At 43.6% G+C, this 17,968-nt stretch overlaps 1 protein-coding gene across 1 annotated transcript in view; it reads right to left on the reverse strand.

Moving 5' to 3' along the window:
- LOC107194960 (DNA-directed RNA polymerases I, II, and III subunit RPABC3) overlaps positions 1-17,968 on the reverse strand; it is a 72,490-nt gene that overhangs the window by 36,381 nt on the left and 18,141 nt on the right. Inside the window, exon 2 of the mRNA XM_015584677.1 lies at positions 9,195-9,278. Within this exon, the coding sequence (XP_015440163.1) occupies positions 9,195-9,278 (84 nt within the window). The remainder of the gene's footprint in view (positions 1-9,194; positions 9,279-17,968) is intronic.

Raw genomic sequence — 17,968 nt, forward strand, 5'->3', positions numbered from 1 at the left:
CATCGAAAATACATCGGGGGGCGTTGCAGACACGGCACGTTTAACGAGATTCACGGTTGATCGCGTAAACCAATAGACCAGCGCGCGCGCGCGCCATGTCTGGCCGTTTCCACGAATACCGTTGTGGAGAGAGATGGGGGCGAGACGAAAATGGTTATCTGGATGGAAAAATCTCTCGGCTTTGTGGCTTAACGCGCCGAAAGATTAAACGAAAAAAAAAGCCTGACTGAACGGTAAAAGATAAACAAAAAAGGTAATGTATACCAATAGGATACCACTACTGTTTTTTTTTTTTATCGCGTTCGATATTTATTCGTCGGAGGATCCATATGTGCGCTGTTTCCGTAGCATTCTCGGAGTCCGCCATTTTTAAAAAGACGGCGGCTGACGATTTTTAAGTATTGTCTACCAGTTTATTTAATATAGTATATAATACGTTGATGTCACTATTAATACATGCACAGTAGTGGGCAGAAAAGTTACCACTTTTTTAATTTGTTTTATTTTCATTATTTTTTAAGATCAAACTTAACCTTCATATACTGGGTTTTATACAGCTATCAATTCTCTTTCAATAGAACTACCAAACCCGTCAAAATTACGTTTCCGTAGATATCCAGATCAATCTTTAAGTTGTTACGTATTTTACATTACATTATACCGTGCAATACTGTATTATATATTAATTACGCAATATAATTTAGTATACATTCAACGCTAGTAGGTCCTAGTGTTAAGCACACACTGAAAGTTTTAAGTTGATGCTTAAAAAAATAATAGAAATAAAACAGATCGAAAATAGTGGTAACTTTTTTGTCCGCTACTGTATATTTATTATTACGTTAAAAGTGTATTTACAGTGGTTTTTATTTGTTGCGAATTATTCAAACGTAACACTCTCCCGCGTCCTTCGTGAAGTACCTACACGATGCACTTGCTCTGAATAGATTTTGGTTCCACTGCACCCGTCCGCGTCGTATTGCGGAAGACGTCCGTGCGGCGACACATCCTCCACATATCGTGGAACGAAGCACGAAAACTGTAGTAAAGCCGTGTTGGCCAATTATCTACCCGCTGCCATTGATTATGCAACGGATCGGAGAGCGTGAGGTAATTAGAACTCGGAAACTGTCACGACAAGACGATGGCCGTACGCAGACACTATGTATCACGTAAGTACGTACTCGAAAACAATTGTTATAATTGCGCAAAATTCCTATTAACATTTCCAACAGTTCACAAATTCACGGACACGACACTTGGAGAATCTACACCTGATAATACCTTGCTGGACGTAATAAAAGAAAAATTCGTTGCATGAAAAGAATATCAAAAGATTCCTTATCAATCAGTAGTTAACACAGACATTTAGTTTTTTTTTATTCGGACGACGTCCACCCACGGAATCTACATACAGACTCCTCTCGATTATTGTCCCGAACTCGGGTCCGCGTCGGGACAATAATCACATAGGAAGAAATGCTTCAGACCCTCGTAAATTCGTTTTTTGCTCTAAGCCCGAGCCTCGGCAACAAAGTGTGCACTTGACGCCTGGACAATAATCGTGTAGAACAAGCCAGACAATAATCGAGAGGAGTCTGTATTCCGTGACAATGCTTCAACAAAATGGCGTTTCGTATGCTAACTGCCTTTTATTAGGAAAGAATCTGTTAATATAACTGGAAAACTCTAGTGGCACAATAACGTGTAGATAGGCGTCAGATCCTTTGAAATAGATGTCCACCATACCCCGAGCATACACGAAAAACGTGGTGAAAGTATACAAAGGGGCGAAGAAAAACGGGCAGCTGGAGAGAGGTTAGTCTAGAATGGAGGGGTAGAGAACACGCGTGGGTACGTAAACTGGGCCAGAAAAACTCGGGGACAAAAATCATTGTCGAAACAAGAAATATGGTTGAGGCGTGTGTATATACGAGACGAAAACCCGCTAGAGACGATATATCAAAACGCTCGAAGCCTCTCGCCGCGAAAAACTAACCGAAGTCCTCGGCGCAAGTGTCGGGGGAGCAAGGGTCAAGGTTAAGTCCATGCTATATATCGCGAGACGGTAGATATAGAGCCGCCACAGGGAGTAAAATCGATAACGGGACGGCCGTGGCAGTGTCGAGAGAGGAGGAAAAGAAACGGGCGGCAAACGGAACGAAGCATAGTTGGAGAATCTCCATAGCCAATTGATCATATTACGAAGTCTAGGGTCAGGCTTACATCATAATAGCGCTACAACGATTATAGATTATCTCGTTGAACGATGCACGACCGTATTGCATATATCCCCAGGCACATTAAACCATGTAACGACGAAGAGCGAAGAATATATATATATATATATATAGATGTTCTCGTGTTCGCGTGATTTAAAGCGGTAACCTTGACAGTGACGTCTCATGTATATACCGTTCGTTTGCTCAGTTAGACGCATTAACGCTTCGCGAACTGTGCACCCCCAAGAGATGTAACCCTTTAACGATTTCACTATTCGATCAACCCTGTAGGTGAATTATGCACTGGGTTGTTGGAAGTTTCACGTTAGGTAGAAGCAGAAATGTAATTTAACAAATGTCATGGTTCTTGTATCTTGAACCTTGTGGACCTCACGCAAATGTAACACTAGAACTACCGATGATAAGCAGATGTCTAATTTGATCGATCGATAAATATGATAAACTTTTGAATATTTATAAATTAATTAACTTCTTCACTTTCATATCGTAATAAAAGTTGCAAAAGTTCTAAAAAAAAATGTAATGTTATAACATTTTAATCATCGTTGTAAGAGTGTACTGAAAAGTTATTTTGACTTGTTTGGTAATTCTAGTGTTAAATAGTAACTTTTAGGCTTAGCTTCCTGCACTCTGGTGTATTCTACACAATTGGAGTAAGAATGAAAAGTAATGCCAGAATACTAATGTTAATAAAATCGTATCAAGACTTCTGCACTGACCCAATAACCGTGCAATCCTCTCTTTCTCTCGTTCGAATGCTTCCATCACTCACTGTACGCGAAAACTCGGTACGAAAACCAATTATAATATCGCACCCGCAGGAACTACAAATAATTTAACTAATACAAATCGCGAACACGAATAGAACATCAAGATAAGTCTAGTACCGTGTCATCCAGGAACATCGTCGACCATCCCGGCGCAGGAAGCTTTGACGAACTGTGTCCCGGGGGCTACCGAAAACCGCCATCTTGCCCCGTGACGTCAAACACGAACACCGCGGGCCAAGCAAGAGACGACGGAGTACGAACAATAAGTTTATATCCATTCTTCGGGGGCGATACGCATCCGTGTGTTCGCCCCGCGCGCAGGACACGTCCTGCTGTCTGTTCCCCTCGTCCTTCCCGAATACGTGTGCGCGTGTATTCGCAGGACCTGTCCTCGCGACCTTGCCTCCGCACCAGGCGGCTGTTCTCGGGCGTAACGGGCGGCGATAACCGACGAACGTTTCCGACCGATTGCGCGCGGCGTTTTGTTCACCACGTCGTCGATTTCCGTGGTGGCCACTTTCGTTTCGTTTTTTCTTCCCGATTGAGGGAAGCACCACCGTCTGACGTCACGCTGGGATTCAACATGTCCGCCCCGTATGTAGGTTAGTCGCGCAAAGAAGAGAGGTGGAACGAGGAAGAAGAAAAACGAAAGAAACGTCGTCTCCCGGGTATAGCAGAAAGGCGTCTCAAAGGGGAAAAAAGTACACACACAAGATGGGTAGGATTAAACGTGGAATACGCAACACGGCGAATGGAAACGACGAACGACGACACGCGGGCACAATCGGGGAACACACACACGAACACTTCTTCTCTCGACGGCGAACGAGTATCGCGCCCGTCCGACGCGGTTACGAGCCGTGGCCGTTTTGACCTTGGCATTGAACTTCTGGGAGCTGCCGGGTGAGGCAGGAGGGAGGGGCGAGACCGGCGGACGCGGAGTGGGGGGCCTCGCTCGCAGAATGTGCTACGAGCTGAACGAAGAGGGCGGGGAGGGACCTGGGAGGGGAGAGCATTGCGTCATCTCGCGCAAGCCTGTGCGCGCCGTGCGTCAATACAGCGGGACTGCCTGGCCCTATGGACTAACCTTCACTCCCTCCCTCCCCATCATGCGCTTCTCGTGCTCTTGCACACATCGAGTTCCTCCCTGGTAAATTCTCACTCTATCCTCCTCTCTCTCTCTACGGAGAAACAATTTTTATTCGGAACGGTCTCCTCTAAAGATTATTTATTGAATCCAGGGGGGGATTTAATACTCTCGCTGTGGCCGCAAAATTGAAAACGAAATGGAGAAATTGATACGTGTCCTCTGCAGATATATTGGCTCGTGTATGGAAAGTAGGATAAATTGTTGGAATATTTGTATGGATAATTGTATGGGAGTGGGATAATCTTTAAGAAGTCTATGTAGTAGAGAATTACCTACCGAAAGTTAAATATACATTTTCGTCTCGCGATAAGCTGCACATATGACAAGAGGGTGAAATTACAGACTAAGAAAACTTCAAGGTAGCTAATACACACAATGCTACGTTATAGAACTTTGTTTACGTTAGAGCAAACGAATGAAGATGATACTTGATCCAGAACTAAGAAGTATTATGTAACAGCAGTACGTTTACTGAAGCCTATTTTGTTGTAGGAAGATAGAAGTGACTAATAACTGCCGTAAATACTATATATAAAAGATCCGATAATTGTTCAGCGAGTCGCTGCGAACAAGCCTCTATACACTATCTAAATGTGAATTGTTCATTCAAATAAAATCCTGACTATTATTTTTTCTATATCACAGGGCCACATCACCATAGCTACCAAGCATTCCAGTGAATACTCCTCAAAAGCAAACGATATTACGAAGATGGAATCAACATGGACAACTCTTTCAATTGCCTCTGACTCGAAAATTAAACCAGCAAATCCTTTAAGCTTTCACGAGTGTCAAGAAGTACCCTGTGCAGATGCGATGTTTTCAGTTTCCATGAATCAACAATCCCGCGACTTAACCAAAAGAGAATGAAAGCTGGGGTCTGCTGGGGGGGCTATTGAAATTTAGTTTGAAAGTCGAACGAGACACAGAGAAAAGGAGTAACTGTTCGCGAAACGGAAGGTAGGAGAGAAAGAATATCAATCTGTAAACACACACACACACACAGTGACAGGGGGGGGGGGGGGACGGTGGCACCCCCCCCCTCCAAACCCCCACCCCCATTTCGCTGGTTACGAGTGGGTGTGACGCACCCACTACTCCCCTCTGCAGCGACCGAATCAACGGGGATAGATCCAGAACTGTCCGTGGGGCCGAGTTAAAATGACGATGTTTCCAGGGGAGGGGGTTGCTTTGCTGCAGCGTGACGTGGCCTTGGGCACACTTTACCAAACCTCCCCCCCTGCCCATGGTGCAACAGTATCACACGAAATACCGATTCTATCTCTCTCCGCCACCCTGATTACAGAGGGGGCTGACGTACATAGTTGGGAAACTGGTATAAATCGTTTTGTTTCGAATTTTCGATTAATATCCAATAAACTCTAACGAGCGGAGACTGGATTTGATGTATTTACAGGATATTTCAATCAAGAGGAGGGAGTATAGAGACTGCATTGAAGAGTAATACAGAGCACTGATAGTATGTATACGGAAAAACATAGTACAGGAATATATCGAAAGCCTTGGGGACGTATAATTTTTTATCCAAAATGGGACATTTAAGTTTTAGAATATCTCAGACGCGAAACTGACCCCAATATTTTCTAGAAGCACCTAAATACCTAATACATTATTGTAGCTCTAATGTAATAATTTTTAACTAGTTTTACAATAAAATCTTTATGTGTATATTATGTCCGTTTTACCGTACAGCCTCACACACACAGAAACTACGTGAAGTGGAATACGAGGGTTAATTTCCTGTCTCGAGTAAACTTATCCGTGAGTATGAATTTGCACGAACATCCCCCCAACGTGGTTTGGTAACGAGTCTTAACCCCAAGTCTACATTAGTCCACGGGACGACAAACTATTAAGTCTGTCGGGAAGATTAATGTCGCCGCTTTCCGTAACCCCTTTATTGTATAATCCGTCAAAATTCTTTGACCTGTGACTAGAACTCGAACAATAAACGACAGAATTCACCGACAAATCTGATGTTATCCTCGGACGGTCCGAAATCTCGGAATGGGGATGAAATAACGGACATTCCAATGCTTTACTAACATTCTAATGCAACACTAACAACGGTACAACCTCTATTATTGAATGATGAAACGTTAAAAATTATTATTTAGAAACTACAAATTTTGTTTAGTACCTCTATCAAAGAAAATAATTTTTAAGCTTACCACAGTAAAAAAACACTATTAGGAGTGTCATTGTATGTGCTCATTAATTTTTAACACACTTAAATACATATTATTAAATAAATATTGTTAATATAAAAATAATTTAACAATAATAGTTCTATAATAATTGTACAATTTACATCACTAATTGTACCCGCCAATTTTTAATAAACCATGTGGGGAGATTCGAATTTTGCTCCATTTCATAGTATAATATACGTTTCAGCAATATATTAATAGACTTTTAAATTTCAGTGCCTATAAGAACACATTATCTCCATTTATTTTCCCTGAAAATCCGTGGAGTAGAGACTACCTACAGGCGCCAAAAAATGCACGGAGCGCAAAGGGTTAAGTAGCAACCGGTACGTAATTTGTCCAGGCATTTACAATAATTTTCAATTCCCCTTTATCACGTGCTCCGCCACGAAGGTGTGTTCCGTTGCAAAAGGAGCAACGGAGATCTCTCTCAGCTTCGAGCATTTTACAAAGCGCCGGGGATAAGTTTGCCCAGCGCGCGCGCGCGCGCGCAACACGTTCCTTCCAGAGTGTCCATTACCAGGGTCGTCCATCCGACGTCTAGCCAGAAAAGTGAGGAAGGGTGACAGGAATAAAAAGCCTGACCCAGGGGGCACGTGTGTCCGTGAGCGTGAAAACACGTGTCTCTCTCACGTTCCACCAGAGTCGGGGGGGGGGGGGGAAGAACCGATCCAAGTAAATACAAGTAAATAATCGATACTTCCGCTTGGATACCAGGTATTTTTAGTATCGATACTGTCGGCTGCGATATATATTGGGTATCGAAAAAAAAATAGTACTCACATCGAATGGAGCGAGTAATCGATATGAAAGTTAAATGAATGTGAAGCTGGTTGTAGTACAGGTATATTACTTTGTTAATAATTAATAGCAACATTTGCCTTCGGTAATAAATGTTCATTAATGAAATATATATCTTCGTTAAAATGATATATTATTAAAAAGGAACTTTGTATTCATTTTCCTTCGATACAAGTAGATTTCGATACTTTTTTTTCGATACAAGTTATGAGTAAAAAGTATCGATACCTTGACAGTATCGATTTATCCCTGGGAACGGTGAAGATATATCGATTCATCGGACACACAAAACGATGCTCACGTTCTCGAGACAGAGACGGACATCGTCGCCTCGTCACGTCTCCTTTTTCCGTGAACGATCTTGGCGTGTGTCGATGGTTTTGGCATGCGTGGTGATTGGCTCGACCGGATGCGGGAGAACTCTCGAAAATTCGCTCAACAAGGAGAATAGAAAACTCAGCTTTTGGTCTGCGCCAAATGCGTCGTCTCAGACGTTCCGTAACTTTCACGAGCGTAAATAAATCTTCTACGTTTCAGAATCCCCCCCTCCGCCGGACGATGGATATTTTCGTTGTAGAAGAGGATCTAAATATGAAGCGGGAGTAGTCTACCGAATATTTCCCCGATTGCTAAAATGGTAACGGCCTGGCACCTAAATGAAAATATAATTATACTTCTTAATAACGTTACAGGATAAAGCAGGATTTCCTCGATGACTCTTAATCATTTTTTTTTTAACATCGACGGGACTTCTTGCCCTGCTGCTTTTCTCTCTACTCCTATCTCTACTTTTCAATGAGCGCCATCTCGTTTTTCCCTTTCCCGTAGTTCTAACTTCAAATAAATCGAAGTAAATGTAATTTTTTTGACGGAAAAAAACGTTCACGCGCGTTTGAGTAACTGTCAAGACAAAGTGGACTACTAAATGTAATCTCGAAGAACGAGCCTCGAAATATAATTATATGTAGGAATCTTTGATATATAGCAAGGCACCAGTGGAATACAAACAACTGTCCTAAACCTCATTATAAAATCAGCGTTACACCTGAAGACCTCTTGTTGTCACTGCCAAGGAGCCTTTGAACACTCATCGAGGATTTACTGTATTCGCCGGTAGCGTATGTGTTATTCATGGCAGTGACGTGTTAACCAAGGGAATCGACATTCTAAAGAATCGAATCGGAATCGAACATCCCTACTGAAGGTGACGAATTCCTCTTCCCCCTCCCTTCCACTCTGTAAAATTTACGCTTGCAAGTGTATCGATCAAGTACACACAGACACACACGGTGCTGCTCGTGAGAGACGGGCCCGAGTGTAAACAAACATGGGAGTTGTGACAGGCGTTCCAGCGATATGGCAAACAGAATTTTCATGCGGATGCAAGACTCGAGCGCGCGCGCGCGCAACCTAACCCCCGTCATCGTCGGCGAAGACAGTTTAATTGCTTTCCTCTCGCGACGACAGCCCCCCACACACACACGAGTCATGAAAACACGTCAAATCCAACCGAGAGAATATCTTTTTCGCGTAAAAGTTCTCCTTGTAGAGCATAGAGGAAACATGGCTGGCTGAAGGCAGGCGGGCGGCGTTTTGGGTTACACACGGAGAGAGGTTCGACATTTTCCTTTGTCCTTTCAGTATTGAAAAGAAGACGGTGAAACGTGACCATGAGTCTCGTGTCCTATTATCCCCTCGAATATAAAAGTTTCGCGAATTTTCCTCCCTCTAATTTCGGAAGACTCACTCGAAGGATAAAATGGAAATATTATACATAGGGTGTCCCACCTAACGCAGTAATTGGGACATCTACCCGACAACCTTGCGATTTATTCGAAAATAAATTTTCAATTGAAATCATTTTCATTCGACTATGATTTTTCAATTGAAATCATTTTCAATCGAAAATGAATTTTCAATTCAAATTCATTTCGAAAAGGAGGAATTCCACATCGAGTCCTATTATTTCCATAACACTTCATAATCATCGAACACTTACCCAATTCCATAGGGTAGAGCCAGCTGTTGATGTCCAGTATCAAGTCCATCTTGAAGGACTCGGACTCGCAATGGAGCCTGCTCACTGCGTCCCATTCCATCGGCGTCATCGATCGTCGCGCGACGTCGGCAGAGAGAGGAACCGGGAAAAAAACAAGCAAACGAAATGCATCGTTGTTAGACGTAGTATATACCACTGTTAAAAGAACAGAGAAATGTCACGGGTACGCGGAAAGGAAGAACGCGAGGAGCTCATGTAAATTTGATTATACTTTAACACTGGAATTACCAGCACTGAATGTATACTAAACTAAATTGTATTGTATAATAAAATTTTCTAGTAGCCTGAGGAATTATCGAATTTTGTAATTGTAATAATACACCTTAATTGTGAATTACACTGAATAAGATTAAAAAAAAAAAAAAAGAAAAAAAAAACAAATCCCCCCAATCATTCAGAAACAAGGTCAGACACATACGAGCTTGACACTAACTAAACCGATCAACTCTACGGAATAAATAGTAAGGAAGATCGATAATATCGCCCCGACATCACGGTTCTGACCTTGGCTTCGAACGCGCCACACAAGCGCATCGTTCAAGACTCCCCTCCCCCCCTGCGCCGTTTAGTACTACACCAAACATGAAGTAAAATACTAAAACCGTAATATTCATAGAAAAATAACAACAGGGAAGTAAGAAGAACGCAACAAGGGAAGGCAAGGAAGTGTCCTCCTCCGATTTTGGTGAAACTTCGTATGTCTGTTAAGCAGTCAAAAATAAGCCATCCATTGTAAGAAGTCTTGTAGACGTCATTAACCCTTCTCCGTCCCTCATTTTCCCAACTTACTTTGTCTCTCGGTGTCAAGTTGCCCTAGTGGTAAAAATTAATACAATGAAGTGATAAATCGTTAAGTTTGCAAATTCGTCAAAGTAAAAATCACGAAGTATCATCTAAATTTACCTACACATGACAGAATAACGTCATTTCTTAGGAGAAAACTGTCAGATTGACACAAGGGACAGATGGGGGTTAAGCGTCATGTGCTATCTGGGTGTTGCATCCACCCCACGATTCGTTTTTTTCAATTCCACAGAAAGAAGAATATTACAATTCCTTTTGGAGTCACTGGATTGTTCAGACTCGATCGTCATCGACGGGGACATCGTGTATCGAATTATATAATTCGTCCTTGCGCGTTCGTCTTCAGCCCGCGCCATCGTACCCCGCGCACGCGGAACGGACCAATAAGATCCCTCCCCCCCACCCGTTCACATCGTTGCGCCTGTCGTCGCAATGGACCCGTCCGTCCGCGTGACGCGCGCGGCAATTTCAAACTATCTTGATTTACTGTCCATCTCCGATTCTTATCCGATTCTACATTATCTAACGGTGCGCTGTTTCTCGTGAAAATAAAAACCGGGGTAGGGAGTAGGGGTAGGGGGTAGGGGTAGGGGGCGAAGGTAAAAAGCAGTTGGTCGTGAAATAGCAGACACAATTCACGTTGTGAAATGAAATTGCATCTCGCGATAAAAATGAAATTGGAATACCGTGGGGGAGGGGGTGAAGGTCTGCTTTTCTTGATTTACTGGCCAAGGGAAATACCGAAGAGTTTTTTCTAGGATAGAAAAGATTATTTACTACGCGTACAGGCCGACCATTGTGTCCCCCTCTCGGTGCTTGAGTTATTACGTGTGGGCCGAAATATGTAGAATCGCGCCATTTTTTCCCCGAACTCGTTACTGTTTAATCCTTTTTCAGATTTGGTTAAATAAAATAAACGAAATATGGTCTAATAATATTCCTATTCTCATTATGATTTAATTTAGTCAAGGAAAAAATATATTTGAGACGTATTTGTAGGTTACCTGTCGATATATTTTAGTAATTACACTTATCTAGGGTTAGAAAGAAAAGATCTAAGAATACAAAAGCTTGCGCTCAAATAGCCCACTGAAACAGGTTTCGAGTAAATTTAAAAAAAAAAAAGAGTAATTTAAATAAATTGATTGGTTTTGTATGGTCTGCAAATTGAATTCTGCACAAGTCGATACAAAATTCCACCGGAGATCGCTTGATAATATATCGGATACGACGAAACCATATGGCGTGTTCGTTCGGTGAAATAAACAGGGTCCAGAATCGGAGCTAAGACTAATTTGTATGTATCTCATCACCTACATCGGATTCCGCGTGAATTAATCAAGTGTCTTTCGACGTGACTCAGTATTACACAGCTCTGCGGGCGTTATGCACTTCGAACCGTTCCAATAAAAAGGCCATAAATGCTAAAGGCGGCTGGCTGGCTGGTGCAATTATTCCCTTTTGTTACTTCCCAGCAAAACATAAAAAAAAAACATGGTTCATCGATGAAATCTTTACCTCCGGTGATTTATATTCCAAAAGCAAAAAAAAAAACTGATATCTGATCATTACCATACAAAAACAACAACAAGAATATCATCTACAACCCATTCCACTCGATTGTCCTCTCTGAAGGGACTAAATATATGAGGAATTAGGAAATGCAGAATAAAAATGCTTAATGAAAATATCTTGACTGAATCGAAATGATTCATGTGATACGAAAGTTCACAACCATTCGATATCAATTCGATAAAATAATTCATTCTCGACGATAACGCGAAAATGTTGGTTGTTCGTGACCAAAAAATTTCGACGTTTCGAAAGTGACGATTCTTAGTCAATTTTTTCCTCGAGAAGACGGACGAAGAAAGGGGGAGGAAACACACAACGAGGAGACAATACAAGAACGCAAATATACGCGGGCAGCAACGGGCCTTCGTATTTACACGCTTAATTTGCGTTTTCCGGTTGCGCAACCCCGTTCCTCGAAAAACAGAAGAACACAGAAGGCAACAGCAGTGCATAGAGCAAGCGGAACTGATGATGCTTGTGATCTATCCGATCGGTACTTGATATATTATTTTACAGCCTCGCGGCTGTGCTCCAGGCATACAGTCATCGAGCGAATTTGAAAGAGCACACATAGTAGACTCTAGTCATATTGCTGCCTGCAGATTTTATGCATTTATAGTACACAGACGATTCTCTAGAATTCACTATACCCTTTCAGACCTGAATTTTCTTTTAAGTATAAACAAATATTTGATTACACATTTTAACGCAATAGACTGTTTAGAAGTTTGTTATTTAATCCTAAATTCACTGGACCTACTGAAAGGATTCAGAACATGAAACAATTAAAACTTATAAGAAAAATATGGGTCTGCAACAAACTGTACCTAAGGCTTTGTATGAAATTGTAAGAAACTTCATGTACACAGATATGACCACCAGATCTGAAAAGGGTTAAAAGCTTGCTAAATTTCGAAGAAATTTCTTATTTTCGTTGGAACCTAATAGAACAGTAAATAATGTAAATGGATCCAGGTTTGACTCCAGTTCCTGTAAATCAACCCCCAAAAATCTGCATTCGCAGAGTGTACCCATACGGCATCCAGTGAATTTGAAAAAGAACACAGTGAACTCGACACACACATCCACACGAGGGAAACGGCAGAGAAAAACAGGTGTAAGAATAGAAGCTTTCGAAAGTTTATTCATATGTCATCGAGTGAAACGAGCACACGCACAGTGGACTCGACGCGCACATAAGGGAAACACAACAGAGACAAAAAGGGGTGAAAAAAGAGAAGCTTTCAAAGAGAATCTACAAGAATCTGTTCCTCGAGATTACTCACGCCAAACACCGTGGGGGTGCGTCGTCGATCAACGCAGAGGCTCCTCGAGCCAACGATCATGAAGATTCCAGCAACTGGCCCATCTTCTCAGCTGATACGTCGCCTCGAAACCGCCACCCTCTTCCTCCTCCTCGTCCTTCAAACTGGTTTTCCATCGATCCAACGTTCGTAATAGATCGATCAATCGGTCCTCGAACGATCCTCCGCCGTCGAGACATTCCATATTTTCCCTCCAATATATAACACACAGAGGGATGTTGTTGTCGGTTGTATACGAATTTATTCCGACTGCTCTGGTAGCCAAACAGATGATCTCGAGTAGTGAAATCCAGAGACAGAGCACAGAGGGGGATGACGATCCCGATGCTGGGGCACACGGTGGACGACTGTGGATCCGTTCCCTCGTTGCTGCTGACGTTGGCTCTGGCCAGCTGGTGCTCTTGTTGGGGGCGGCTTCTATTCGTCCCCGATATGGAGAGAGAGAGCAACGACGACGACGACGAGACGACCTTTACGGTTTGTCTGGTGTGTGCTCTGCGAGTTCTCCAACGAAACGCACGGGAACCTCTGCCACCCATCCCCCACTACGTCGACTCTCACCCTCGAATCTCTCCCCCCTACAATCGCCCTCTCCGCCGTTGTGATCGTTCTCGCTAGGCTACCCTCCTCCTACATCGCTCTCTCTGGCTCATCAGCCAAGCTGGATTCTCCTCACCATCCCCCGAAATCCTCCCCAATCCGTGATGGTGGTGGTGGTGTTTCTCCACCTGTCGCGCACTTCAGCTCCCTCTGTTTTCGTTTCTCTGCTGCCCCCCCTAACTTTTCAACCCCCCCACACACAGCCATCCCTCGATCGGGAAAAGGGCAAGAGGATGGTGGGGTTTCACCCCGCTGGTCCTGGCCGCAAACCTCTCTCCTGTGTATCGATATATACCCATATATTCCGAGGATTATTTTCTCTCTTTTCTACGTGTCCTTCGATACCTTTCCTACTCGTCGACGGACGCTATGTTTGGTTCACCAGAAATCGACGTTGTACTAAGTAATCACAGGAAGGACCCACACAACTTCTTCTCAGAAGGAGAATCACACCATTGATGGATTATTATTTCCGGTATTTCTGTTCCAGTCGAGCTGGATCATACAGGGGAGAAGCGAAAAAAGTATCTTCGATTCTTGTAATTGGGGCTGTGATCCAGGGGACTGGGTCCTCGCGACACGGTAGACCGGAGATGGACGAATTCATTATCTAGTTATAGATAATATATGTTAACATAGTAGATAACATTGTAGATAATATATATTAGCATAGTTTCCCAAGCTTTAGTGGCTCACCACCCCGTGTTCTCAAACTTCTTTTTGTTCAGTGCCCCCTTCGAGGAAACTATCTGTGTATTATCAAAATTTCCAAGTGTAGTTGCGTATGTAACTCTTGAATAGTTAAATTGAAATTAAAGGAAATAAAATAACTAGAACGCGTGATTGGTAGCGCTCACTTTGGGAACCTATGATTTAAAGAGTTTCCAATCATAAAAGACCAAAATACTTCATCATGTTTAGTCACTCAGACGTGGCGATTCCAATTTTTGTCATAAAATAATACTTCCTTAGTGATCTCGAGTCGACCCTTCTGCCAAGACATTATGTAATAATCACTGTTTAAAGCTCATGATGACGGTACTGCAGCTTTTCACGATGTATTTATTCGAATCGAAATTATGCCCAACTCTGTGGTAGACGGATAGCCATCGACGTTTCCCCTCTAACGATGATGCATTTCCTTCCTGGTCCCACGTGTCTTACCCCCCCCCCCACACATACACACGTGCTGGATAAAAACAGCAGCACATACACACACAATTGGGGGTGGTGGTGGTCTGCTTAAAAGCGTCCTTCGCGCGGTCCGAGTGGCTGTCAGCAGCTCCACCGCAGGAGATGACAATACTTTATAGACGTTTAATGGTACCCACTTCCCCGACGTGCCGCGCAAGGAGCCCAGCAGCCTCCATTCCTTCTTCCTCCCCCCACCATTCATCCTTCAGTCGCCCTCTCACCTTCACCGCGCATCGAACACTCCTCCCCCTCCACTCTCCTCTCTGTCCCGTGAAATTTTCTTTCGCGCGCCTGGCGAGATGACACATTTCCTGGACTCTGGTTTCCGTGCTCCCCCCCACCCCCTTGTCTATCTTCTTCAGATCCTCTACCATATCCTGGGCAATTATCATCTTCCATGATGGAATACTATATACGATGTAATACCAATTAAATGGTGAACATTGGTCTTAGAAAATTTGAAAGCTTGGCTAAAAACTTGTACCTCGTGTGGAGATGGTAGCACGACGTGTACTGTCAGTCTGACCATCCAGCGAAAATGATTCCTATTGGCTTGTACAGAAAAAAGGTACAAAAGGGTAGAGTAGGATAAAGGGGCCAAATGTGTCCTTAGACCGATTGGGGATCTGTGATACACAATTCGATAGCTCATCAGAACACAGAATAACTTGCACGAATTTTCAACTGTGTGGTACGTTTCCCTATAGGGAAAATTCGGGTTTCCCTGTATATACTCTGGAAAAAAAGTACTAAATTTTTATTTACTTGCGTTTCACTCCATATAGGGCAATTTACGATATTACGACCTGATTATTCAAACATCTGACCGTTTAAATATTTTAATGGTGGGAATAACGCCGTTGTTTGTGTCACATTCTTCGAGTAATCACTGTACGTGTAATACGCAATGCAATATAAAAGAAATTAGAGGTTAACATAAATTCCGATGAAAGTATCTCCATCCTTAAAATAATTGTAAAATAAACAAACTGAAATCCGTCATTGGTTCGGTAGTTCCAGCGTTCACTACAACGTGAAAAGCATACGAGGCTCGAAATATTTCGAAGAATCTTGAAAAACGATTATTTCTTTGATAGGACCTTGTCGCTAAGGAGGGCAGTGTTGGTGAACGTTACTGGAACACTGAACAATTTTTTAAAACTACTAGACCTAGTATGAAAGTACTAGTCATAATCGCACTACCTATTATTCCTCCCACCCTGTGTCTTGTCGTTGTCAGCTGGTTGGACTCGTTAAAGGACACACCGAAGAAGCCGCTGGGAGTGGAAGAAAGAAGACCAGCAGAGGGGAAGAAGAGAGAACACGGCAGCGGCGACCTTTACACGGTCAGCCGGTAGGTTCTCCAACGAAACCGCCGGCGCATGGGACACCCCCGACTATATCCCGTTTTCCTCTTCAACCTCACCCCTCTACTGCTCTGTCCTTCACCCTCTGGCCCCCTTCCCCGTTCGGTGGCAATCGCCACACGGTGGTGGTCCCTCCTCCTTGTCCGGCTAACCAGCTTCCATCCCTCTCCAGCGCACAGAAACCGCCTACGCTCGATTCATCCCCCTTCCTCCCTCTGCCAGTATACACAGAGCGCGCGCCTCTGGCCTTGTCTACACCCACGACGCGACACGGAACCACACCGGTGTGGAAAGGGGATGACAATCCCCCTGGATGCACCCTGGCGAAGTAGAAAGGGATACCAGATAGAATTTGCCCCCACCCTGGGCCAGGGGCGGGCGCAACCTTCTGGCCTCCCCCCCGTTTTCTCTCCACCTTCTCCCTCTCTCACTCTCTATTTTCGATATCTCCCTCCTGCTTTCTCTCTGCGGCAGGTACACGCGCGCGTTTGATACCCGTTGTCGCTTTTCTTCTTCTGTGAAACTGTCCTTGTTCAAACCACACTCCACGAGCGATTCTCGTGTCCTCCGGAGACGTTTCTTTCGTGTTTTTTTTTCTTTTTTTTTTTGTTCCCCTTGGTCTCTCCATTATTCTTCATTTTCTGGACGATGTTTTCCTCCTTCTTGGCGGAAAGACACAATGTTACTCTGCATGTCTCTGGTCTACAAAGGGACTTCTCTGTGTCTGTTTTACATCATCAGTCAGCGGGCCCGTTGGCGATTGGGATTCTCTATCCAGCTTTCTCTTGAGTTCTCTTTTTAGAGGGAGACGTTTTTGGTAACACCATGGGGTTGAGTGGTCGAATATGTCGGAGCTAGTGGGGAACGATGTGTATCGAGTGTTGTTTTCAGACACGGTTTTCGATCAGTAGAGACTGTTTAGAGTTTAACAGTCCATGGTTTATCGATGCAAGGCTACCATCGATGTGTCTGTAAATTGTGTGACACAAGAGACCATGGATCTCACGAGTAGCTCTGTGGTTTAGGCTGATCGAGATGCAGAATTTTCGTGAATCCTCGAATAAAGTCTAAGGATACACTGACCCCCCTAACAAAAAAATACTACTGTTACTCAGATTGACAGAGTCCTATTTGATAACTTGTACTATTTGGTAAAGTAGAATAAAGAATCTTTACATTGAAATGATGAATAAAATGTGAATTCGCACCTAAAGATCCGCAGAATCCCATCGACAACAACCTGGTACCACTGGTGTTTGTTGCGGCGTGTTTTACAAAAAAGTACCAATAACTCAAGACCAAGGAAAAACCGTCTCAGTAATCAACCCCCTTCCACTGACCAAAAAAAAAAAAACAGACTCAGGTCCCAAAAACTACCTATACCGTCCAAAGCCACTGTAAGGCATCGAGACCATCGGTGCCCGCTAAAAACTCCCAATCAATATCAAATATCGACTCCTCCACTACCCCCGAAGCACCCATGACCAATATCCCCGGCGGAAGGCCTCCCATTGTCCCTTCTTCTTCTTCTTCCACGAGGTGGTGGTACGCCCGCGTCCACCGAAAGAGGGAGACGGGGAAAAAATCGAGGGAGGAAATGGAAGAGAAGAAAAAGAAGAAGAAAAATGGGAATTAAGTTTAAAAGGCGAACACAGAAGGCACAAACAAAGGAGGCAGAAAGGCCTTGGGTGATGCGCGAATCGGGTGGACGAGCAAGTAAGAGGTCGAGTAAAAGGGTATAACACGGTGGAGCTGGTTTGGATAGACAAGGACAGATGGAGGAAGAGAGAGAGAGAAAGCGCGGGGGGGGGGGGACACGGAGGGAATGAGAGAAGAGGAGGGTTGGAGG

This window comes from Dufourea novaeangliae, unplaced genomic scaffold (assembly GCF_001272555.1).
Source record: "Dufourea novaeangliae isolate 0120121106 unplaced genomic scaffold, ASM127255v1 scaffold8, whole genome shotgun sequence".
Classification (NCBI taxonomy): domain Eukaryota; kingdom Metazoa; phylum Arthropoda; class Insecta; order Hymenoptera; family Halictidae; genus Dufourea; species Dufourea novaeangliae.